Raw genomic sequence first — 27,856 nt, forward strand, 5'->3', positions numbered from 1 at the left:
TCTAGCTCTGAAATTTGCATGTGCATATTTTTACATATGTAAGATAACATTAGTTAGACTTATAGGATGAACGATAGTGTTCAGTAATAGCTACGTACTTGCTTATCTTACTATGCAATGATTGGTATGGCATAAGTTTCATCAGCACACTAAATTTTAACATGTTCATTAAGGGTAAACTAAACCCTCATATGCGGTATGGCAGTTGTCTGGGTTTTATATAGTTTGGTAGAAACTAGTCTCATGAACAACTTTCTAAGATCACAATCCTCTGGGATGATTATTATTATTATTATACTGGGCAGACAGCATCAGCTGATTGTGCCCAGGGGACAAGGTCTGTCCCAAACAATTACAAAAAATCAATAATTACAATAAAGCAGTATTAAGATAAGTATCTAATTGTTCCTGAAATAAATCTAGTGAGTTAGAATCAACAACATGTTGAGGGAGATCATTCCATTCTCCTATGATACTCGTTGATAAGAATTTAGAAGTACCACCATCGCCATGGAAAAGGGTAGAGCTTGGCTAACTGCCGTGAGACTAAATACACAAGCTACCAGCTTAGTGAAATCCAAGATCTCCCCTTAATTGCTGTGCATTGCTAGCCTCGAATAGCATCGAATCTTTGAGTTATCAAACATAATATAGTCATTAAAACTTAACGTTATTATCAGTGGTAGGCACCAGCCTATTATGCTGGCATAATTTTGAGCATATTAGGTGCCTGAAAGCATCAAGCATAATGCTAGCATAATAATTGTCATACTGTAAGCAAAATTGCATGTCACAGATTAAAAGGTTGACTTACAATAAGAACAGTTGATGCCACTGATATAGCATTAAGTAGTTATCTGACACAACTGTTATTATAGTTTACAATGCAGCCAAATTCTTTTATATTTAACCAGTTGTTCATAAGCCTAAGTTTATCATTATCCATAGAAAGTAATAAAACATTGGAACTGTGGCAAAAAAAAATTGAGCACGATAAGCCAATTTTTTAACACTGCAGCATAGCACAATAGGCAGAATTAAAAGCATAATAGGCTGGTGCCTAATCAGTGGAGGTAATTGTATGATATTAATTAATCTAGTGAAACAGATCGAGGTATAGAATATGCTATAGTCTGGTCTCCATGCCTGCACTATATACATGCAATATCAGAAAAAACCAAGAGGTTCAACCCTTTTGTTACAAATGGCTTCTTTCAGCATAGTACTGTAACGAACACTAAAGTGGTAGCCATTACTCAAACATACTCTTTAACTTGTAGTCCTGTAACTATATATGTTTAGTTTACAAATGTGACCGGGCCTGCAAAAATAGGGCATGTGGGTACATAAGAATTGCCTACTTTGTCATATTTTGATTCGTCATAACTTTCCATTCCATAACCGCTCAGCCACGAACTTTTCAACATGTATTACAATTTTATTTGGCTTTAACTTACAAGTTACAGAATAAAAATATTCCATTCCACTACTGAGATATGAGATGTTATGTGTCAGGGTGTAGTTTGTGCCCACAAGGCCCCACATGCCCTATTTTCGCAGACCCGGTCACAAATAATGATTTTGTGGTCTAACTTGTTGAGACTTCTATTACAACTTTTGGATAGTGTTTTGTTATATAACCCGACACGTGTTTACATTGCATCCTACCCTCTAACTAGACATCTGTAGATTACATACCCTGTGCACAGAATATCATAGCTACTGTAGGCATGCAATAGTAGAATGTCACCTGCTCAGTTGCAATTGGTCACAGGCATGGCAGCCCAGTGACTATATTGCCACTTGGTGCAATTGATATTGCAATATCTGAGAATCAAATGCTTCCGTCACATCGATCCCTTTAGTATTGCAGTTTTGTTTTGTCTAGTGATATCAGTGTTGCCATATTGTGAATAAAGTTCATAGATTTATGAACATTTGTCTTGTTTGTGAACCTGAAATAATCTAGCTATGAACTTTTGGAAATCTCAGTTGCTATTGATTTTACCTTGAGTCTACCACAATTGCATACAAGTTGGTGGAGTCTGCCATTGTGAGCAGGCTGTGACTTTTTTCTGTTTTTTGCTCTTCAGTTCCCTGCCAACCCCACAGATCCACCTATTTATAATGTGTGGGCCTTGTACATGCTGTTTTCAGAGGGTGACCATTGGATTTAGGAACTTTTTATGAACAAATTATACTGCATTAGTATGTTGGTCACTGCACAGATTAACATGGGCAGAACATAGCAACATGAGCAGGTTGTATAGTTTTCTAACCATGCAATAATGAAAAGTAAGGAGATATATCAAAGCACATTGGCGACTTGGCATAAAGCTGGTTTCTATATAACGGCAAACCACCTGCATGTGCATCGCCTACGAATATTGCTGTGGTCTTGATGGGGGCACTTTATACAATGGAACATACCTCGCTGGTATCGCAACAACTGTGCCATAGCCACCATAAACATTGGAGGAGGTTCAACCTTCCTGGTTCTTCCGGTACTGCATGCAGGCAGGACAATTTGTTGTTAATGGAAACAAACACCACACAAAAACTCAGGCACTGTTCAATATGAAGAAGCCAAGCATGATGCTTACAAGTATACCATATTTTGTAGAGTGTTGCTAAAACTCCTGAGTGGTACCAAATTAAGATTGCCAGTTTTGCTAAATCTAAAAAATACAGATGTGCAGCGAACTGTTAATCCATCTCAGGTACAGACACAGGCCAACCACAGCAAGTCGCAGGCTAAAGTATAGACTCTGACTCAGGCAATAATGCAGACAGTTCGTGGCTATATGGAAACCAGCCTATACTAGTATACATGTATATATACACCATGATAGAAACATTGGCCAAGGCAAAGTTCTATGTTGTTACATCAGTGAAATATAGACATGGGCCATGATTCTCAACTACCAACTGTTCAGTTGCAGCAGCCAGCATGGCACTGTACCAGTCTAAATGGATGAATGACAGATATAAAAGCACACACCATGCTCTACGAAGAAAGGAACACGTATTGAACTGTGGTAGCGCCTTATTAGCCAATTATGGTGGAATAATCTTTTGTTATTGTTATTAGTACTTTACAGTGACCAGCACTGAAGGTCTGACAGCAACATGTGCTGCAGCCTTAGGATTATCTTTTACCTAACCTAATTTCAAGGACTTAGACTTAGTGACTTATAGCTGAAAAGGTGTAACAGAAAAGGGGCCAAGGTAAGGGAAAAAATCCCTCCAACCCCAGGATTCGAACTGCAGGTCACCCAATGTCTAGTCGGGGTCTCCTACAGGAGGGATGGATTTTCTTCCGTAAACCTAAAGTGTTTATTGTTATTAGTGCTTTACAGTGTTTTGAGAATAATGGGCAATTCTCAAAGCATAATAGGTGAATTTTTGAAAGCATAATGCTCAATTTTTGAAGCATAATAGCCTCGTGCCTTTTTTACTTTCAATGGGTTATATGGGAACCATCAGCTCTGGCTCGGACAAACATGGATTAATAGTTTTCAGGTGCTTCAGCAAGTGCGCATGCGCCGAATATGCGTACGAGACCACCGATTTTGAGGCGTACAAAAGTATACGTCACTGTAACCTATAGACTCTTTCTATTACTATCTACTATTACTCCATATACTCCTCTTACTCTACTTATTATTATCTTTCCCGCAATCGTGAGAGAGGGATCGTTTAGCTATCCGCCCCTGGCGAATTTTTTTTTGGGGCCCACTTTGACTTAGAAAATTTTTCACATTTTGTGAACTTACTGTTTTTGTTTGTTTTACGGAAAGTCAAATTGGTTTGACCAGATATCGGACCAGATATCGGACCAGATTGAATCTCGGGTTGAATATGGCACATCAAATCTATTCCTCAAGCGATGTTTTGAACTCTACAGACAACTACGTAGGTGAACATTTCCCTCCTCAACAAGACATGTTTTCACACCGGCAACCATGACGACTGTTACAAGATCGATTGAAGCCTGAATGACTAAAGCTGGGAATGAAGGCTACTACTCGTAAGGTAGTGAGCACTGTGAAGCTGATGTACATGGTGTGACAGTTAAAACTGCTTTGAGACTGCACGATTGAGTGTCTCAGTTTAGTGAATGTCAGTCATTGTATCCAGCTACTCAGTAGTTGGTATTCTGGTGTCCAATTAGAGCAGTTTGTGCTCTAATTGGACACCTCTACATAACCGTACTACAGTGAAACTGCTCTAATCAGACACCTCTGTAATCCCGAGTACTTCTATGGTTTAACACTGTTTGTTGCATCAGCCATGTAATAGAGGACTTGCACGTGTGAAGCAACGGTTGCTAAGTGGACATGTTTCGGGACAACTTTCTATGGCACATATTGGGTCAGAATGAAGGTAACGAGATTTATTCACTAAGCGCTGGGTATAGTGGTACTGGGAGGTGGGGCTGGTTTCAAAATATGAAGATCTTATCATTGGCTTTGTGAAATAGGTGGCTAATTAAATTTCGATACATTACTCACCACTTCGCCTTTTTTAATGAGCTGGGTGGTATTTACAACACGATTCAACACTGATTTGCTTCATTACAGCCTGTACCAAATCCTGAGAAAGCTATTTTCAGCCACAACACTGTCCCAAAACATGGCCGACAGCTACGGTTGCTTAGCAATTACAATGATTTACATCACGCTGCAAGTCCTATCTTGATGAATGTCACATTTATAAAGGTTTACTGTACGTATGATGGAATTGCATTTAGTGTAAAGTGTACAGCATAGTAAGATACCAGAGCAGCAATTGGCCAAAATTAGACCTTTCAATCTATGCAGTAGAAACCTTTTAAACCTCAAAGCTCACTACCAGATCTTGTAAAAGTCTTTTCAAGAATGTAGCCCTGCTAAACCTCACACCCATGCTACACATATAGAAATCCTTTAAATATGCATGCATATATGAAGCGGGATCAGTGGTTGAAATATCTGATTTAAAAAGTAATAGTACTTTGGTATTTGGATAGTAAAATTAGTACCCAAAATACACATATATTTTGCCATTAGAATGATGCCGTGAATGCTGTGGAATCTGATTTGTGAAATTCAGTGCATTCCACTTGCCAGAAACATTTACATGGGTATACTTCAACAAAGTATGTGGCATGTTTGTCAATGTGTATTGTTACATATATGTGGCAAGACTGAGCCAGGAATATGACTATGCAAGTATCTGTCACACTACAACCTATTACAGTAGCAGAGAGGTGGCTGGTCTCAGCGGTGTAGATGGGAAGTTTAATCACATGGCTGAATGGTTTGGTGGTTACTACTTTAAATGATGCATCTGCAGGTATTTTGAAAATTTAATAGAATTATAGAGTCCTGAAATCCGTGTAGTATACAATGTGGCCTCTTTTGGAATGGTGTCAATAATTACTTATTTATAAGGTCATAAAGTATACCTTAGCTATGTTTTGGGACCTACTTAACATGGTCACTATAATGAGGTGACTTTATTAACGAGGCCATGAAGTACATTGTGGCTATGTTTGGGACCTACTTGAAATGGTCACTATAATGAGGTGGTCCTATTAATGAGGTCATGAAGTACACCTTAGCTATGTTTGGGGCGAGCTTTACATGGTCACTGTAATGAGGTGGTCTTATTGATGAGATCATGAAGTACACCTTAGCTATGTTTGGGACTTGCTTGACATGGTCACTGTAATGAGGTGGTCTTATTGATAGGATCATGAAGGTCATCTTAGCTGAGTTTGAGACCGACATTACTCACTCAACTATATTGAAGGAAGCCACTTGGTGTTTTTGCTGTATTTGCATACTTGTCATGTCCACATAGAGGGGCAAGTCATGCAATGCTTATATGCACATCTGTGTATGCATAAAAAGAAAAATGAAGTGTGTATTAAAGAATTTTGCACACCCTACTTTATATAATGGAATAAGACAAATCACTGCATCAACTAAGAACAGCCATGCATCATCACCCATAAAATCAAGAAAGAGCTCTTGGTCTGTTAATCCTTACCATATCTGAACATGGTGAGTTTTCCCATTTTGCGCCAAATTAAGCCACAGGCTCAACTCCTGGTGGTGTCCTTCCTTTTAAGTTTCAGCCTTGGCCAACTTCTTGGAGGGACTATTGTTCAATCAATGGAAGTTTGAGGCAATAGAAGGTCTGTGTGTACATACTTGACTATAGTAGTGATGTTTACAACTACTGCTATAGTGCACATTATAAAATGCTACACAAAACTTATTAATGTATGCATTTAATAGGTACACAGTTAATGCATGTATTGGCATGTTTAATGGAGAATTTTGTCTAGCAATATTCATGCACTGATTAATATCTGCAAGAATCCCATATGTTCATGCAAAATGTATGAGATTTTTAGACATCATGTATCGAATAAAAGTGTTCAAACATTGTAACTTCACAAAGATAAAGCTGTAACCACATACTGATTTTCTTACTTTTTAAATTGTCCAGGCAGCAAGAATTTGCCACCAGATTTTCTCAAATTTGGTATAGCCTTGCATGAAAGTAGCTTTGGAAGTATATATTGCTAGAGTGGAGTCCAGATTCCAGAAACTAGTGTACTTGTCTAGATCAGTTAGCTACCATGTTGTGGGGTACAGAATCACTGGTTCACTAACTGGTCGGACTTCGTCAGAGTATTACATAGGTAAAAAATATATACTGTATTTTAATCTACACAAAATGTGGGTCGGTCAGGCCTGTGAAATAGCTAATTAAGTTGGTAAGGCCTAAGGCAAAACTTGGGGGCACATATACAATAATTCAGTAGTAGTGCCAATGCATGTTGGTGAAATTGCCAGTACAATAATTCAAAATGCAACGATAGAACTTTTTGTTATGTTGAACTATCAATATTAGCTATTATTCTCAAACCAAGTTGATATGATAAACTGGAAGAAACGTTTTCTTCAACAATAATTATTTATGATCTGAATGGAATAGTGTGAAACCAAAATTCTGTATACGTAAACATACAGTGTATGTGTTTAGGATATTATGAGACCACTGTATGATGTTCAAGTATGTACGTACATACCTCTACAGAAACTTGTAAAGCTGTATCTGCTGCTTGTTCACTACATTTTTCAACCTGATACAAACAAAGCCAACGTAGGGTATTTTCAGCAGCTGATATGATCGGGTGGACCTATAATTATTAAAAATGGTAAATTCAAAAACATTTGTATGAACTAGTTGGACAAATTTACCAGGCAATAAATTTTACTTCACAAATGAGTATATAATTTAGAACTTTCGTCTATAACCATCACAAGCTTCACTTTTGATAATATACAAATTTTATCAGAGGAGTGAGCAGCAAGCGGACAAATCCCTTTCCACATTGCTAAATTAAATGTTACTGTATGCAACTCTTCTTGTCAACACCATGCAATAACGGGTCAATGAAGGCAGTGTTGAATCCACCATTGTGCCCTTCCTTAATCAAAATAGGTAGGTGACCACAATTAGGCCATACCAAATTAATATTATATTTCATGAAGTTTTCATTCCTCTAGTAGTGACCCAGCAGTTTGATAAAAAAATTCAGACTGGTTTATCAGAGTAAAATGGCTGCTCTATTAGAGTATCTTGTAAGGCTATTTTGATAAGCACTATCCCTCCCCATTGCTACTACACCATGCAATAGACTTCTATTTTAAAGACTTCCAATTATGCAGGTTGGCAGGCAGTCATTATTAGTTTTGATTTTATCACAGTTTCTCACATAGCTATAGCAAAAGTGAGAGGACTTCTGTTCCCATTAACCCAGTTGATGCAAATACTAGCGGAGTAAGTGATGTTAATTATCAGGACTGCTGACGGGGGGGCAACTGGGGAAATTTTCCCTGGGTCCCAGGTCCCAAAGCTACATTAACTGTAGTTATAGGGCCCCACATTCTAGATTAGCCACAGGCCCCCTAAATTTTCTTGGCGGCCCTGCTAACTAATTATTATTCCACTTCACTGACATGATTAGATATTATTTCAATCAAACAAACCAACTACTGGGGTCACAAACTTAACCAATGACATCCACGTGCAAGCCAGATAGCTACTCATGTAGTCTCAGAGCATGCAACTAACCAACAATTGCAGCTTAAACTGTCACACCACATAGACTACTTTCAATTTCACAAGCCACTATTTGTGACACGGTTTTACGATCACTCCCAGCTAGTCTGGCCTCATGCAGTCATCCCATGGCCACGTGCCAGTGTTGCGAGAAGACATGCCATGTTGAGGAAGGAAATGTTCACCCACGTAGCTGTCAATAGAGTTCACAATATCGTGAGGAATACACTGGCTATGTCATGCCATTCAACCAAGAAATGTGATTCCGTGAAACAAATGAAAACGGTAAGTTCTCAAAAAGTGAAAAATTTTCTAAGTCAGCGTGGGCCCAAAAAAAAATTCGCCCGCCCCTGGCGATTTTTTTTTTTTGGACGCACTTCTGATACCGTTTTTCTTTGTTTTACGGAAAGCAACATTGTTTGCGGAGAAGGAAAAGGTCAGTTTTGAGCAGAGTAAGACCTCTCACAATGCACACAAATGTATACACATGTAGCCGGCTATCTGCACACATGACTGCTAGCCCATAACTGTTATGTTTTATTTCTAAGATTTTAATTCCAAAGAGATGTCCAGTAATGTCATTACTTAAAACATTTGGATGATCATACTGAAACTATTCGCCCCTCTGTATTAAGTGTGTTGGTCGTCTTCAAAGATGTTGTGAGACGAGACCTACCTGGATGGACATTTCTTCCCTGCCTCCCGCCTGTCATCTCACAACACTGACGAGACTCGATTGCTGAAAACTTCAAGTGAAGGCCAAGGTGAAGGCATGAAAGGATAGAAGGACACTTGTAAGAAGGTGTCACAATTAATAAACACAGTTGGGAACTGAATGTGTAGTATGTGACTATTGAGAGCTGTAATGGTAGACTCTGGGTATATAAATGTTTATGTTATCTTTACAGCGACCAGAACTGAAGGTCTGCATGCATGTCAGTAATTTTACAATATGTAGCTACTTGAAAATATTGTTACTTGTGTGCTATAGGAATAGTGTTTTTTTGCTATAACATCTGTGGAGCACTACAGTGAAATTTCTTTTATTATTGGACACATCTGTTATCCAGTAGTCTAATACTGTACTGCCCGTTCCATCAATCATCAAGGATGTACCCAGGTTTAGAATACAAGAAACAAGGATAGGTCCAGAGGATTTAGGTAAAAATGTGAGGGGCCTTAGGCCACTCCAAATAAATTCTCTGTTTCCTGTCCACCGCCTGCATCTACTTACTGTCAGCCCTAACTATTCCATTATTCCGTATTCTTCCATTATTTTTCGGTTATTCTTGCATACTGACAAACTCAGTAAAAGCCAGTGTCAGCAGCGCTATCAAGTCAGCACAAACTTCATGTTTGTGCTATTTTTGCAACTTAAAAAGGAAGGAACAAGCTTAAGCATGCTTTTATGCAGCTTTTATGGTTGTGCTAGGCAAATAATGACTTGAAAAGTTGCCAATTATTATAATGAAATAATAGAAATGAATCGCCCGCCCACATGTAAATATGTTTGAGTCCAGGACGGGAAACAGAGAATTTATTTGGAGTGGCCTTAACTATATACTTGCATAAGTTAGTGGTGAATATGTAGCAGTTGGTATATTATAGTGAGTAGTGGTGGCAATATTGTTGTAATGCTGTGGCAGCTGGTCCCGACCACTGTGCATGGGCACATCCCTCAATCATTTAACACTATATCTTGATAGTCAAGCAACCTTGATTATATGAAGGACCTAATTATATGAAATTATCAAAACGTTATGAAACATCAAGTTCAAAAAACAGGTCAAATTTTGTGTGTGAAAAAGGTACCTTTTCGCAAATCCAGTCACAATTTTAGTTCAGATTTTGCCTTAATAAAATATACAATCTTTTGAGCATCGGGTTATAGAGGTTTCACTATGCTTGTATTAGCATTTATTACACTTGTTCACAAAATTGATGTAATAACTATATTCAAACTTGACCACTACTCAGTATAAAACAATGTTTTTTTATTATTATTACACTGCTCAAATTCGGCCACTGTTAAAGGTCTGGTGGTGTTTAGCTACGTAAAAATAGTACTTGTATTATGCATGAAGTATATAATTATACTTTAGCTAAGGCTTGGAACCTAATTAACATGGATGTTATATCATGAGATGATCTTTCAACAAGGTTTTAAAATATTCTATGTTTGGGACCTACTTGAGTTGGTCACTTTAAATGAGATAGTCTTATTAATGAGCTTGTCAAGTATACCTTAGCTATGTTTGGGACCTAGCTACTCAACCTGGTCACTGTAATGAAGTGGTCTTATTAATGAGGTCATGCAGTACACCTTAGATCATGTTTGGGATGTACTTGACACTATAATGAGGTGGTCTAATTAATTAGCTATGTTTGAGACATACTTGACATCATCACTATAATGAGGTGGTCTCAATGAGGTTGTCAAGTACACCTTAGCTATGTTTGTTACTCAAGTGAGTATTACTACAAGATATAAAGCATTATAAGGTATCACTGTGTATGTATGCACTTGTCGTGTTCACATACTGATTTGGCTTCCACAAACACAAAATCAAACTCATCTTTTGAATTGCTGGCTAAATAGACCATCACATTCTGCTCTTTGTTTTACGGAACTGGTCCGGAGAGTCTGGTTTCTGCAACTTTGACACTTCTATAGCCATGGCTTTGTTGGAAATGATGTTTAGTGAGCTGGAAAACCATGAAGGACCAGTTGCATATACACAAGCCAGTACAATACTTACGCATTACTTTATATGCATACATGAGACAACTTGGAGTGTGTGTATGAGGTCTGCAAAATAGTGTACTAGGAAAAGTAAATGCTATCACATTGTTTTAAATAGCTGCTAAAGAGTATACTACATAACTATGTAATGTTGTACATAATAATCACTGACTCATAGGATATTCTTAACATCGATGTAGTAATTAATATATGTGACTAGATTTGTTAGCTCTCGTATGTACATACGTATGTATGTACGTACGTACATACATGCTTGTGAAATTATCAAGTATCACATTAAAGTGTTCAATAATGATAGTTATGTCCATCTATACCTTCAAATCAACCAGGCTGCTTGAAGACATCTTATGTTTGACAGCTTTGTACAAAGGCAGCTGAATGTATTGCTACAGTGGAGCAAGGGAAATTATGTATGGATGTAGCAATCAAGTTGCGGGATAGTATACCAGAATTACAGGTTGTGCTAACTAGTCAGATTTGGTAGATCAAATCAGATATTGCAAATCAATGTATGGGCAAGATTTTTTTTAAATCTATAAAAGTAGTGTGGGCCAGTAAGACCTCAAGTAAGTATCAACTAATTGGTGTATGTGCAGCACGACCTCAATATCCAGCCAATCATTAATGGTCGTTACAATGATGTTCATCTTATCTCCAAATGTGTAACTGAACTCAATGTGTATGCATACGTCTCCAATGGCTGGCTACTAGACAGTTGATTACATTTTTTGGTCTCATCGTTACCCTTACATGTTTGATTATTGGGTGGAAAAGAGATGGACGTGGTGGTTCTTCCTTTGTTGGTGAAATAGCCAGTACAATATATGATCGACTGATCTTGCCAATTATATTGATAGTCCATATAAATTATCAAACCAAGGCCTTCAACAATAAAATACATGTGGTCGAAAGTATAACTGTGTGATTTAAATCTAAATTTTGAGTAGTAAAGTTAAGTAGTTAGTTATTTTCTTCAACGTAAATAACAATCTTGTTCCATATATGGTCTGGTCGATGGCTGACTTGTTTTGGGTAGAAAGCCAAAATAGTTATAATTTCATGACCACAGTCAGCCTAAGCAAATTACATTCCCAGACAATACGTTACCTTTGAATTCCCATTATGTGACCACATTGTGAAATAGGTCTTCCATATTTGATGATTCATAACTGCAGACTGGATAGCTATAGATAGCTATTGGCATGATGTTTGGTCACAGGTTAGTGTTAATTTGATCATGGATACTGCAATAAGTCTGTGGGTCAAGTCACTACCTGGTCTGGAATTTATTCCTGGTCATTCCTATAATTACTAGCTAATTTGTGGTCATTCCAATAATTATTCAAAAGCGGATGAGACCCGCTAAACCGGGACAAAATGTAACCCAAATGATGAGGGGACTTACAATGTTGGTAAGAATGACAGCATCAGTAACATCAAGAGTTCATATTATATATATATATATATTATGAACTCTTGGTAACATGAATTCACAAAGCAGTATTCAAGGGTGCAGTGCGATTGTAGAACAAAATTCTTATGAGAACCAAAGATGTGTGGTAGATGGGAAACAGAATTTATTTGGAGTGCATTAAAGCTAGTGCTATAGCCTTTTCATACCCCTGCAGTTGCAAACTTCATTCAATCACACAATACTACGGTACATAGCATAATGAAAATGATGTAAACTTTACACAGAACAAACAAACTACTGTGGTCACAACCTGGACACATACATAATGACATTTAATTCAAGTCAGTACAAGATAGCTATAGGTAGTTTCACTCTCCGCAGAGTGTATACAGCACAAGATACAGCAAACAAGTTCACATACTACACATTCAGTTTCCAACTGTGTTTATTAATTGTGACATCTTCTTACAAGTGTCCTTCTATCCTTTCATGCCTTCACCTTGGCCTTCACTCGAAGTTCATTCAGCGATCGAGTCACGCCAGTGTTGTGAGATGACAGGCGGGCGGCAGGGAAGAAATGTCCATCCAGGTAGGTCTCGTCTCACAACATCTTTGAAGACGACCAACACACTTAATACAGAGGGGCGAAGAGTTTCAGTATGACCTCAGTTTCCTTCTCCGCAAACAATGTTGCTTTCCGTAAAACAAAGAAAAACGGTAAGTTCACAAAACATGAAAAATTTTCTATATCAAGAAGTGCGTCCAAAAAAAATATAAATCGCCAGGCTCTGTTCCAATTCCACCATAATGAGTGATTGTGGCAGTGAGTGGGTTAAATTAATCTATGGTATCATTGAATCACCTAGCAAGTTATTAAATCGGTAAACAGAAGCAGCAGCCGTGTCCGGTGCCATACATAGTTGAGCAGTATTAATTAAATGAGTCTGAAGTCCCCGCGATATCAACAATGGGCCAATGGCTGCTTCACGCATAGAAAGTCCATACATAGCTATGTAGCCAGCTACGTACGTATACGTAACTAGTTTAAATAAATTCTATATCTAGGCCGAGGTATCCATATAATACTAGTCAGCTAGTATAGCTTAGAACGCAGTAGCTATAATACTATAGTGAACCAAGAATATGGTGCAGGAAAGTCGTATAAACTGCTTCAAATCACTGCTGTTCATTATAGCGGCAGCTTCGGTCATGTTGGGTTTTTGTACACTAGTCTATAGTGCTCCAAGAGATTTACTCGGACACAGTTTACTTTCATCGTCACGGACAAGTCATCTAGCTGAGTCAGCGGCAAACAGAGAAACAATAGTATCCAAAGACAAGAAATTATTTAATTCACAAATAATCAAACAGATTTCACAGGAGATTGATGTAGACTACATTAAAGGGCTCTCATCTAGTCAAAGTGCTGATATTTTGCGATACATGGGGATAACACATTTGAGTGGAAAATCTGCAATTCGGTTTCTACAATGCCCAGGATTAGCAATGCTTAAACAACATGTGGACAGTAATGGAAATCTGCACATTCCGAACTATCAGACTCGCAAGAAAATGTCTTTCCAAGAACATGGCCAGGCAGTTGGTCTACTCAGTTACCCAGGATCAGGTAACTCTTGGGTACGTCAACTCTTAGAGACAAGTACTGGGGTGTATACTGGGTCTGTTTTTTGTGATTATGAGTACATAAAAGCTGGGATGATTGGTGAAGGTGTCCGGTCAGGAAATGTTATAGCAGTAAAAACTCATTTTTGCAAGGATGTGTCTAAATTTTCCAAAGTGATTTATATTGTCAGAAATCCTTTTGATGCAGTCTTTGCTGATTTTAACAGGAAAGTGATGAGACGGTCTGAGCATTCTCCTTCATCTCATGTAGATGAACTCAGTACTACCCTATTTGGTAAGCACACATGCACATTAACTGTTATGGTAAAGTGCACATGTAAGTAGCTGGTATATGTAGCAAACCAAAAACATTGCTTGAAGCATAGTCATGCATAATAATTATTGCCTGTGGTAAAGCCTGAGCATATTATGCTTTTGATTGATGCTCCAAAATTGTTCTGCAGGACCATAGCCAGACTTTTATCTGGGTAGATTCTTTTAGAAGAAAAGGTGAAAATAGATACTAAAAGGTTGAATTTGGTGGCATTTTAGTCAATAAAAATAACACAATTTTTAGGTAGCGAACTCAAGCTCAACATCTGGCAAAGTATCTCTACTGTAGTTAGGACGTCTGTGTAATGTATTGGAATGTCACAGTGAATATGGATGAGCGCTCTCTCAGCAGGGGCAGTGGAGTAGGCCAAAGAGTGTTTTAATTAAGACATTGAAATTTACACATTGCATGGAGTTGAAGCATGGATCATGAGGGTCTGAGAGGCTTGCCCCCTAAAATTTGATGAAAGCTCAGTCTAGTTTAGATGATCTCACTATGATTTGTAAATAAATTAAGTTGTTACATATAGCTTTTAAAGAACATGTAAATGTAACTGTTCTATTAGAGTGATTATTCTATTAGAGTGGTTGACTGCTCTATTAGAGTATATCAATCTTGAATTACAAGTACTGAATAAGGTACTTGGAGCACTTAATTTAGCTACTTATTAGTGGTAACTGTAGCTAATGTACTTTTGCTACTGAAAATTTGAACTTGTATCCTAAAAATTATGTACTTATTTGCTGGACCTTTTTGCTAAAATTGTGGACCTTTTCCAACAGGGCGGTTCTTCAGAACCCTCTGAACCCCCCTGGCTACAGACCTGTTTTGTATTATGTTCCAACTGCAGTTGTGCCCCATTATCTTATATATAGCTATCTGTATCTTAACTGCTCTATAGTAATGTATCTATGTACGGATATTTTATTAGGACATTAATTCTCAACGTGTGATGACTGTTCTATTACAGTGTCTCAATCTTAAGCCTGCAGCGATTATGCCAGCATAATTTAAGGCATAATAGGTAACCAAAGCATTGAGCATAATACCAGCATAATAGATACAATTTGTGCATTGGTTATCAGCAGTGTTGGGACAGTTACTTTTTAAAAGTTACTAGTTACATATTACATATTACTTGTAACTGAACTATTTAGTTACAGTTACATATTACCCGTAAAATAAAGTAACTATAATAATATTACATATTATATTACTTTGTGTCTACAACCTTAAGCTGTCACGTGTGAAACTACAACCTTATCATGTGACATGTGTTCGTTGTTGGGCAATGCGCAAATTTTGATTATAAGTAAGAAGCTGGTGAACAAGCTTCATTCAGTAGGCTTCATTACTTCGTTGTGGCTAGGCATTACTCAGTGGATTACTGACGAGATTAGTAACTTCGTTACTTGTAGTAATAATATTACATAATATTAGACTCGTTACAGTAACTATATTACTTAGGTAATGCGTTACATTTGTAAGTAAAGTAACTTGAGTTATATTACCTGTTTTTATAGCGTATTTCGTTATATTACTTAGTTACCACAAAAGTAATACTATTACATAATGTGTTACATAAGTAAATGCATTACTCCCAACACTGGTTATCAGAGGAGCAGAAACTCTACCTATTTTGCATGATGCAGAATGAGATAGTTTGCAAACACGGTAAGAATCAGTAATCAGATTTAATTTATAGCTACATTGTGAAGGAAAGATTAGTTAAAGATTGATATACTCTAATAGAACAGTCACAGCATTGTGAATGCATAATAGAGCAGTTAAGACACAATTTTTATGATCATATTTGGAGCACAACTGGGAATAATTGGTCCAGGAGTGTAATATGGGAAATTTTGGAGCATTGCTCAAAAGCATTATGATAGGCAATTTCAAAAGCATAGGCTTAAGCCTACTCAATCCACACATCCCTTCATACTATTAGGTATAGGCTAGCTAGGAATAATATAGGCAGGATAATGATATAGGCTAGCAAAACCATCAAGCATCATGCCAGCACAATAGGACATTTTCAAGATTTCTATTAAAATGTACACACCAAAATTACTATAAAACATGAACTCACTATGTATACATTATCACTACAAAAATTACTAATAAAACAGTGTAATTGTATTCTGTGCACTGAACAGCGTAGTATTGATTCTAACTTAGTTGAAATTTTGTTATCCAATCATTAAACGGATATCTTCTATTACACGAAGTTACACATGCACTAACAACCCTCAGCAGTAGTGCAGCTGAATCAGCTATCCTCAGCCATTGTATGACAGCCAATCATTGGCTTCTTGATACTGATCAAATTATCGGTATAATTCTACTGGTCTCTGTAAACCTCTGATAGTGACCTCTCTTACTGTAGATTCACTGTAGCTAGTTATGTATAATTGTGATCGGATCTGCAAACCTCACATGTACAGTAAGTGCATTCGAATTCCATTTTATTCCTTTTTTTTTACTTAGACAGCCAAAGAAATGGTCAATCAAAGTTTCAACTCTAGAAGTCAAGAACTTTTGAAGTTACAGTGCTTGCTTGCTACAGCAATATAATAATCGATTTGTAGCTACAGTGACAATACGGAAAATAAACTACAGGCACTCAACTAAACAGTCATAATTTACGAATGCAGTCCTCTACCGAGATGCATCTTACATCATTGGGTTCTCCATGAACTAAGTTTTGTCTTCCAGATCCTTCCTATGAAAAAGGCGAAGGGGAAAACATGAGAAAAAAGCAATAGCGAGCCGTGAGGCAGACTAACACTTATATCTTCTATCTCCTTGGGAGTACCCACATGAAACAAAGATTTTCAAACTCTTCTTGCTTTGGGGCCAGATCATAATGCTACCAAAGTTTTTGTCATTATCACAAGTTCATCACAAAACTAATTGTCCTAAAGTGTTTCAGTCAGTGATGGTCTTTCTGGTGCTGACCATGCAGCTGTCCAGTTTTCATTCTCTGTGGATGTTGTCAAATTGTATACTGTACCTGTGATCATTCCTTGTGTACTGTAACTATAAACGGGCTGATTTCACTTATTTTGAGTCTGTTCTCCATCATGTGCCTCGGGATACAATTGATTGTGACAATGATGATATTGTAACATCTTGGACAATGTAGAAGGATTTGTTCTTCTCCTTACTATTCCCAAGTCCAAGTGGAAACAGAGAAAAACTAAGCATTGGTTTTTCTCTGACACTATTTCCCTAATTCATCAGAAATGGAAAGTATATATACCATGCTATGAAGTGTTATGGTTCTTCTTCAATTGTTACAAAGTATAAACATGTTAGCAATCTTGTTTGCTCTAGAAATAGATTTGACACTAAGCAAATGGTAGCATCCTTCTCTAGTTCTCAGCTATCCAACCGTAAGCAACTCTGGAGGTGGTTTAATTACGTTAAAGGGTATCATTGTCCTTTAGTTCCTCTTCAAAAAGGTAGTTTAATTACCAGTGTCCAGTGTCCAGTGATGGTACTAAAGCCAGTGCTTTTAATCAGTACTTTCAATCAGTGTTTACTAAATTAATGAGAGTATGTCAGGTTTGACTAACTACAATCTTTTCTTTTATCCAGTCATCAGTTATTCATTCTATCAGTTTTACTCTTTCACTCACAAGAACATTTAGCTGCTCTGTTCATTGGGTATGTGGTAGCACGCAGGTGGGATTCATCTGTTTCTGCTTGTAGGCACCAGCCTATTATGCTGACATAATTTTTAGCATAATAGGCGCTTTGAAGCATCAAGCATAATGCTAGCATAATGGGTAGATTTTGCCATATAGTAAACTGTTACAAGTGAAAAATGAACCGAAAAATGAACCGAAAAATGCACATCATGGAATAGATCAACATAGCTATTCTATCTTTAAAGTATTGTGTAGCCATACCACTACTTTCCTACATACTAAAAAGGAGAGTATATTATGGCTGTAGCTTAATGGGCAATTCTAACAAAGCAGTCAGGTACATAAACATTTGACTTTAGAGCTATTGATCTGCCAAATAAATTATTTTCCAATGGTTAATTTTAAACAATTGCTTTCAGGTCATCCATATACTGCACAAAAGTATAAAATTATTAGTTAAACATGGAGGTTGAGGCAAAATGTATGAGCATAATTTTGAGCATAATAGGTTAAATTTTTGAGCGCTGCAGCATAGCATAATACTGTAGGTGAAATTAAAAGCATAATAGGCTGGTGCCTATCTGCTTGGATCAAATCACCTGATCAATGTTTAGTGGAGTTGGGATCTTTAAAGTCATGCCGTGACTACCTTTCTGTAAGCCTTCTTTATGACATTATTTATAATAAAATTGCTTTAAATTTAGCGACTTTTGCTCCTTTGCATTTTCATGTACCAGATGCCATTCATTTTGTGTTGTTCAACTGCAGACCACCATCAGTTCATCCTATTTCTCTTTTGTGGTAACACACCGTTTATCAGGAACAAGATCCCATTTAACATTCTATCCTTGCCCAATTGTGATACTTTTCATCGTACTGTTTAGAGTTTTTTTGGCGCCATGTATTTTGTGTGTACATTATTTGTGTTGCTTTTTTCTTTATGATTTCTATTATTATAATATTATTTGTGTGCTTTTGTCTTTTGTATATAGTTAGCTACAGTGGTGTATGTATATATGTAAGGTATTTGGGAAACACCCTTGTGAAAGCCTAGCCTTTTGGTACCACCCGTTCCTCTTTGGATAAAATAAATAAATGAAGCAAGCGTTCAAAAAATTTACAGATTTTTTTCAATTCCACTCATTGCATTTATTCCATTCTACTGTAAAAAAAATGCTTGTGCTATTTGCTATTTAAACATGTGGGATTCTTGTGCCCCAAAAAATGAGCCAGATTCAGTCACAATTTATGTGGTTAAACCTTCCTATAGAATTGTCTCTACATGTAGCTACTCCTGTATGGTAGATTTTATCAGCTCATACTAGTTAATGATTTTTTTCTTTGGTGTGCAGATAAATTGTCTCATAAATGGAGCCAGGTTGTTACTGTGCAATCAAACAAGTGGTTACTTCACATACAGGAATGTCTTCAACAACACCATACTCCCACAGTGGTAGTCAAATATGAAAATCTAAAAGCTAATTTGATGACTGAATTAAGAAGAATATTTGATTTTCTGGGATATAATTACACAGAGAATGATTTACAGTGTACAGTTCAATCGACTTCCGAAACGTTCCACAGGAAACACACCACAGATATCGATCCATATTCCCCTGAACAGAAAAAGTTTGTTGTTAGTGTAATCCAGAAGGCTAACAAATTGTTAAGTCAGTATAATATTACTTACCCACTTCAATAATTTAATTTTGGAATGAATATCTGTAATTATTGGTGTTCATGTATATGCATGCAAAATCAGGGGTAGATTTAGGGGTTGCTTGGGATGTTGCAGAATTTTTTTTTCCCACAGCAAGGATGGTTACATAGTATAGGCTACTATTATGTTATTGTATGTATGATCAAGCCTGCAAAAACAGGGCATGTGAATTCACAAGCTACACCCCATTACATATCAGGTTATATCCTGATACTGAGATACAATAACTACATTCATAATATCAGTCACTCCGGTTGCTCCAGTTTCTGGTCCTGTTCACTTTGAAATGGGCATGCGGGTGGGTGAATTTTGTCATCATTTATAATAACTAAAATACATGAATCACTAAAATTTATTTTGTATAGGTGTTACAGTTATTCAAATAATCAAAAGTGTCAGAGTAGTAGGTGCGACCAGTGAAGCCAGAGCCTCATTACTTTTTGATTAATGCCACCAGACCCCCTCAGACTAGCTGCCAAACAATAGGACTGCACCTTGCCACTTTGACTTTTACTCTGATGTCCTGATTAAAAACAAACAAAATGCTGAATTAAAAAAAAAAACTGAATAGCTTCTAAAAACAAACTTTACAAAGCCATACTAACTATCTACGGTTATCACTTACAGTTAGCAACAATAACACATACCAGTTCAGTAAAATAAGTAAATGATCAATGTTAGTGAATACTAATGGGCATTAAATAGAGTATGCACATGCATCACATAATGACCAATGTACAGATTTATGATAGCTTTGTGTAAGCGAGGGAGGTATGTTCATTGAAGTGGCCTTATAAAGCAGACTAAATGTTTGATGAGTGTTGAAAATTGTATGGCTATAATGTAATAGCAAAAAAATGTTATGAAGTTTGAATAAAGCAGGCAAATTTAAGTTATGTGCCCATACACATGTCCTGTTTTTGCAGACCCGGTCACCTGCATAACAGAAAGAGCAGTGACAGTCTCAATCTAGTACCGGTATACCGTTACTTATAATTAGTTCAATGATTATGCTTACAAACAGTGTTACTCATACAGCTGTATCTCTTCTGACTAACCTAGCAGTGCACTTTTTCTAATTAATTTCAACAACTCTCTTACTGTCATGGAACTATTATCCACTCTCTCTTAATTAGTCATGGAACTATATCACTGACAACTCTCCCACACATATAAGTAATTTTAAGCACTGATTTTATAGTAGCTACAAGGGGAGCTAGCACTGGTTCAGGGCCGTAGCCAGACTTTTGTCTGGGTAGGTTCTTTTAGAAGAAAAGTGGACCTTTTTATATACATGATGCAGATTATATTATGGTTTGCATACTGAAACTAGGGGGGTCAGGGGGCATGCCCCTCCTCCCCCCAAGAATTTTTTGAAGATACTAAAAGGTTCAATTTAGTGACATTTCAGTAACAATTTTTTAGGTAAGCTCAAGATCAGCTGTGTGGATAACATCTGGAAAGATACTGTAATTATACTGTCTCAGTATACATGCATGTGTTGGAATGTCACAGTGAATAAGAAGAATAAGAATGGGAAAGATTGAGCAATCTGTCATGATTAAGAGGGACAGTGGAGCAGAAGAGTGTCTTAAAACAATGAAATTTACACATTGCATGGAGTTGAAGCATAGATGTCATTGATGGGCTCTACATGGAGTGGCTTTCCCACCAATTTTTACATAATTTAATGAAAGCTCAAGTTTAAACAATCTCAATATGTTTTTATTAAATGCTATCCCACTAGGAACCTGTGAGAAGGCTAGAGCCTGTGAATACAGGGAGTCAGAAACATTGTAAATAAATCAAGCAGCTTTGAAAAGAAAATGTAATTGTGACTGTTCTATTAGAGTGATTGTTCTATTAGAGTGATTGACTGCTTTATTAGAGTATCTTGATCTTGAATTGAATTTAATACAAGTACTGAATGAGCTGCTCGGAGCACTCAATTTTGCTTCTTATTAGTGGTATTTAGTAAACTATAGCTAATGGACTTGTGCTACTGAAAATTTGGACTTGTATACTAAAATTGTGGACCTTTTTACTGAAATTGTAGACATTTTTTAGAGGGTGGTTCTTCAAAACTCCCCTGGCTACAGGCCTGTAGTTGCTAGCATACCTTCAGCATGCCAAATTACAGTTCACTTATTTAAATGTATTGTACAATGCTGTAATGTCTAAATAAATCAATAAATAAATTGCATTAAATAAAGAGCAATCTAAGAAAATTGCATTTTTAGTTAATTCAGCTAGCTAATTCAGCTATCTAGTTAGTAAAAATAAAATGAAAATCCGCCCTCCCGCACTGGTATTTTGAGTACAGGAGGATGAGAGACTACTAATTAAGTTTATGTGGCCTATATAAATAAATAAATAGTTGTAAATTGATAGCAAAATTGCACAGCATGCAATTTAATTGTTGCACAATTTGTCATCTACTAGCTTAAAGCTACACCTTTTAAGTTAGGAACTTCTAGACTCTTGTTAACTCTGGCAGCATACCACTGGAGTGTTCTGGGCTCAGCTGTGTGTCTTTTGGCAATGAAGCAAAAACCAAATAATGGTGATGAAGCTATTATTAAATCCTGTTCTATTCCCATAAAAGCTTTTGCACTATAGTTGTGCTGTCAAAGGGTCTGTCACTTTTCAAAGGGGTAGCTATATTGTGAGATATTGAAGTCACAGTGATTTTTTGAAATCAGTAATTTCATGTAATTTCCATGATTTCACCATGGTTGACTCTCAGGAGCCTCATAATTAAACTGGACAGTTAATGAGTTATATTGTCAAACAATATCACTATTTGGAAATGGAGAAATTAAGCATAGGATATCAAAATAGGCAGGTTTGCATAGCAGTGTATCATCTAGTGAGAAGACTCTAAGCTATATTAAGGAATTTAAGTTATTAGTCATCACGCCAATTTCATGTTATCCATCAGCATAGCGAATATTGTCAGACTAGAGATTAAGCCATGCAGATGTGTGAATTAAATGGTCATCAGGAGTGAGATTTCGATGGATTACAGACTATGCCTTAACTTAACCTGCCACATCAGTGTGACAGCATGCAAGTTACAGATATTGAAAAAAGGTTGTATATAGTTGTATCGGGGCCTCATGATCAGTTAGCAGAGGTGAGATTCTGATGGCTTGTAGACTATACTTTAACTTAACCTGTCACATTAGTGTGACAAAACTTCAAGCATGCAAGTATACATACGTTATAGGCATTGAACAAAGGTTGCAATGCATAAGAAAGGACAAAGGCATGCCAGCACTGGTAAAGTGGCTAATGTTGATGTATATAATAAACCATGTTACAATCAGTTACTACATGCCAGCCATGTTGGATCACATGACTTTATTTTGTAACTATTTTAATTTAAGCCAACATCCTAATAGAACACCCACCGAAACACCTCCTTAGGAAGCTCCCAACCACAAAAGAAGTCTTAGAAGTTACTTTGGAAGAGGTATAGATCCACTTGTAAATATGAAGTCAAAAGTATTCTTATCTTAAATCTTGAAATATGCCACTTTGTTCATCTTATTGTTTTCCACAAGCCTACAAAAAATCTGGGCACTCTTTGAATATAAAAAAAAACTACATAGCCTTCCTTTCTATGTCTTTCTTCGTACGTCCATGACCTAATTTAAATGCATATTACAACGAATCAAATTTGCTTCTAGCAGACTCACTTTGCCATTGAGTAAAACCTTATTCACTGCACAAGGAACCCCTATTATGTTAATAATATGTGTTAGTAAGTATGTTCATTTATAAACCCTGTATCATCACCTATATTTTAACAGCAGTATATTGAGTTCATACCAGAGCAACAATGTTGTTGCAAACTTATTGTGACAGAGGTGCACATGTGTGCACATGTACCAGAAGCCTTACCCAAATGAACATTGCTGACCACAGCACGCTATATACTTGTTTTTTTAAAAACAATCTTTATTCTCCATAAGACCCATATTTGAATTTTTAAAATACACTAGTAAAACAATACTAGGTATATACAGACATGGTAATAACTAGCTGAATGTTCTCCTGCAGCAAATTGTACATTTATACAGGGGTAATCTGTACTATTGTTACCATGTATATGATGAGTACTTTGCACCCACGAGTAGCACCGTGTCCTACTTTTTCAGATACTGTATATACAGTATACTTATCTGCAATGCAGTTAAAAAACTTTATCTGCTGAATATAAAAGTTAAGTGCATGGACCTATGTTAGTTGAAGTCAGTTACAGCTAATTAGTCAAATACCTTACAGTGCATGGACCAAGTGCATTATTATGTTGGACCTATGTTAGAGTGCCTATGTTAGAGTACCTATCTTGTCAAAGACATTAGTGCTTTAGAGATGGTTCAAAGAAAATCAGCATGATGCATTACAGATTGGTAAAGTGGAATAAGTGTTGTATCTAAATCATCTTCAGTGTTAACCATTTTCATAGTAAAGGCACGAATGCTGTGCCATGCATGGTTCCTGTATTTGTTATCTTTAAACTTATGTACAGTTGTCAATGTTCACATTTTCCATCACATCTGATAGTACTACAGCAGCTTATCCATTGAGCATAGTTCCAAATTGTAATGTTAAATGAATTGATCATGTATTTGAAGTACAGGCCTTGGAGTAGATACATGATACCTTCAATGGTGATGTTGGAAGTGTTCACAAATTTTACTCCTCCAGTGTAGTTACGGTAACCATGTGTACAGAGGGATCATTGTATCCCACAATTGTAACATTTTCCACACCTTTTATCGATACAAGTGAAGATAGCCACACATTAACTTTGTTGCTATGTTGATGACGACATTATCATTGAGATTGACCTGAGCATGTGATCATGAGTTTCCAGTGGTACACCAGGTAAGCACGCATCTCCTCAGTGAGCCTGAAGCAGATGTAATGCAGTCTTCATCATCAACCTTCTGTTTGCCGGCGTTGCATAAAGAGTAGAACTACAGTAACATTACAACTGCAAAACTTCTGTATAGCAGCAAATGCAACATCGCAGCAGTGATGCACGCCAATAACAATGCCACCTCTATGTCACTCTATAGCTAGCTGCTTTTAAAGGAAGCTGATACTACACTTAGTTAACAAACCTGACAGGTAGTAAATTAATAGCCCATTATTAAAGTTTGCAGCTCTTTTTAGCTTCATGTATAGCTTTACAGTGGTGCCTAGGCTCTAAAGTATTTTGATATCACTGTCGATTAGCTGCTAATGAATCCTTATACTTAGGTGTAGCAATTAGTGATATGGTTTTTTCAGAGGCTTTCTTGAACCACTCTATTAATTGATCTTTAGTGCTGGGACCACTAATGAAGTTAATATGCAGTAATCTAAATTTTTTGATATGGCTTCCAGAAATGACACGTAGAACTTCATGTCCAAGGTGTTTAGTATAAGTGTCCAGGAATGAAATTAGCATATTGTGGAACCATTGGATGTTGTGGAAGCCCAAAACAATTATATTGAAGCCATTCAGAAAATGAGCAAGAAAACGATGATAACTGACAATTATAAGCATCCACTACTCACAGTACCAAGCAGATTGTATAATGTTCCAAGATATAGAGCTGTAAAGTAAGGTTTTATGAAATAATGCTTTCCATGGTTGAGTTTCTACTTGTAGAAGTGATTAATGAAGCTTAGAAATAGATGATTGTTTGTCAATGACATGAAATACGAAGGCTAGCCTACGTACAATCACCTAGACGGACTGACAAGCAAACACCAAGTTTAGCAAGCCAGTAAACACTATTCAGATGAGCCTGATGCTTGTTCTTGTGTTTTTCTGTAAATATAGAAACAAGTATCCATCTAGCTGTTTGCATGCTTACAATTTCAATTTCAGCAGCTTGTGACTGTAGCCAACCATATTTGCATGTAAAGCCCTGAAGGTTCTGGATTGCTCTCCTCTGCACTTTTAAATGTGTTTTGATCCAGAGAAGAGCGATTTAAGAAGATTAATAGATCTGCTTAACATTACTGGCTCTGTATGCACAGCATGACTATATATAAGTCACAGGATTGTAGTTACAATGGTATTTGTTCAGAATTATCATACAGCTGTCATAGTTAGATCAGAGGTGTACTTATTCTTAAAGTATGTCAGAGATATAACTGCGTATGCAAAAAGTAAACCGACTGTGCACATTTTAAGTGGGATAAAATTTAAATGAGATAAAATTTTAAATGCACCAGTATACTACAAGCCAAATATAAGTATTACCATGCACATGCATGATCTTAGGACCTTGTATCATGTACTTACCAAAGCATATGTAGAGTCTAGTCCTGCAGCATATGATGTGGATGTATATTTACAAGTCTGGTAAACTCTAAAATTGCACCAAAAGGATTTTCTTACAACATAAATCATTTTTGAGAATCTTGAATGCACACAATGATAAGTCTTCGTATAACATGGAGGAGGGAATTATTATGGTAACTTGCCAGATGGCATATAGTTAGTGGCTAACAGCAAATTAATGTACAAACAGCATAGCTAGAATATAAGGATGGGCTCCTTCACCCCATTGTGATTTTCTACTGTTGGGGAATTTGAATAGGTGCTGCAGCCACAACTACGTGGTTGGAATCTCTGCTTTCTGCACAAAGAGACCAGAGTTACGGTAGTGTTGGATGCTCCACCAGCTTTTACTCAGTCTCAGGTCATGATGTGCTGTGACCTGCTTGGTCTCAGTTGTCATGGTAACCTAGTGACCCATATTGGTGCACTTGATCTTGCAATATCTGAGAGTCAAGTATTTCCATCACTTTAGGTCACCAATAATTGTAGATTCCTTGTTTCCTGTCACCCGCCCACATGGTAATTATAGAGCCGCATGCAAATTATTATTGCATTTGATAGTCATGTGAACTAATTATTTTTGTTTGTAAGTGCTAGTGTGAGCACATGGTGTATTATTGGAACGGTAGTGAGTTTCTGATGTTGTTTAGTGCCAAAAAGCATGGATAACTACATAGTTTGTACCCATTCCAACCTTGGGCCAGATTACAAGCAGCAAATCTCTTCAAGTAGCCATTGGTGAACAAGATACATTAATGAACAGGAGCTCCACTCATCTGACAATCTGTTATTAAGGAGTGTGGAACATATGAATATATTTACCTTAACACTCAGTCATTCTGTGCCTCCCTCTATCATGAAATACTGCATTCACGTGATCTGTAATCAAATAATTAAAATATGGTGCGGCTACCTAAAATTTGATGCAGGCTGTGATAGGAAATATTGAAGGAATAAATCTATTATAATAATGATGGCCTAATAAATAATAGCCACCCGCCCGCATGGTATTTTTTTCCTGACTAGGATGGGAAACAAGTAATTTACAATTGTTGGCCTTATGATTAGTTTTCAGTTGTCAAGTGCTCTACGAGTGTAGTGGCACCCTCGTAAAATCAGCTAAGCAAATATTAGCCAGACCACTTTTATGTGTGTATGTGCGTGTGTGGGGGGGACCCACTTTTAAAAAGGTAGTCCGGCTGACTACGCAAGACTAAACAAATGCAGCAACTGCTGATTATTACTGTACGAAGTGCAGTGCACCGCCTCGACCCAAGCACAGACGGCCGGGGATGAGACTACAGTACTGCTAATGGCTTCGGGGAGGCAGTTGTGAGAGAACATTTCTTGATGTCAAGGTTTTCAACCCTATGCCCCCAGTAATTGTTCTGCAACTCATAGGGGGATTTATAGACGACATGAAAGCATGAAGAAACAAACTAATAGCTATGAAGCAAGGATACGAGAGACAGAACATGCTACATTCACACTTTTGTTTTTCTGCCACAGGAGGGATGGCTGATGAATCTTGTGCATTCTACAAACGCTTGGCATCCTTGTTATGTGAGAAGTGGTCCGACACATATGCCGCTGTAATGGGGTGGCTTCGTTGCTGCCTGTCATTCTCATTGTTACGCTCTGCCATCAGACACATGTGTAAGTGGCTCCCGCTCTTCTGCTGGAAGTTTCGTCGACGAACTCATTTAGGTTCAGGCAGAAATTGGACTGATTTCCTTAGTTTTGTAACTGTTTGTGTAAATTTTGTAATATAAAGTCGGTTGAAAAAAAGAAAAGAAAAGAAGAAAAGTTCGCTAAGTAAGTTACTATAGTACGCAAACACAAAAGAAATTTTCGTTTTGATTTTCCGTTCCA

The 27,856-nt window shown here is 37.0% G+C and overlaps 1 protein-coding gene across 1 annotated transcript; it reads left to right on the forward strand.

Annotated features, from left to right (window-relative positions):
• Positions 1 to 13,182: 13,182 nt before the first annotated feature.
• On the forward strand, positions 13,183 to 19,617 carry LOC136259358 (WSCD family member CG9164-like). Its single transcript, XM_066052854.1, has 2 exons — positions 13,183 to 14,220; positions 19,268 to 19,617. The coding sequence occupies exons 1-2, from the start codon at positions 13,446 to 13,448 to the stop codon at positions 19,615 to 19,617; spliced, it is 1,125 nt and encodes a 374-aa protein (XP_065908926.1). The 5' UTR covers positions 13,183 to 13,445.
• Positions 19,618 to 27,856: the final 8,239 nt, after the last annotated feature.

Source organism: Dysidea avara, chromosome 6, assembly GCF_963678975.1.
Source record: "Dysidea avara chromosome 6, odDysAvar1.4, whole genome shotgun sequence".
Taxonomy (NCBI): Eukaryota; Metazoa; Porifera; class Demospongiae; order Dictyoceratida; family Dysideidae; genus Dysidea; species Dysidea avara.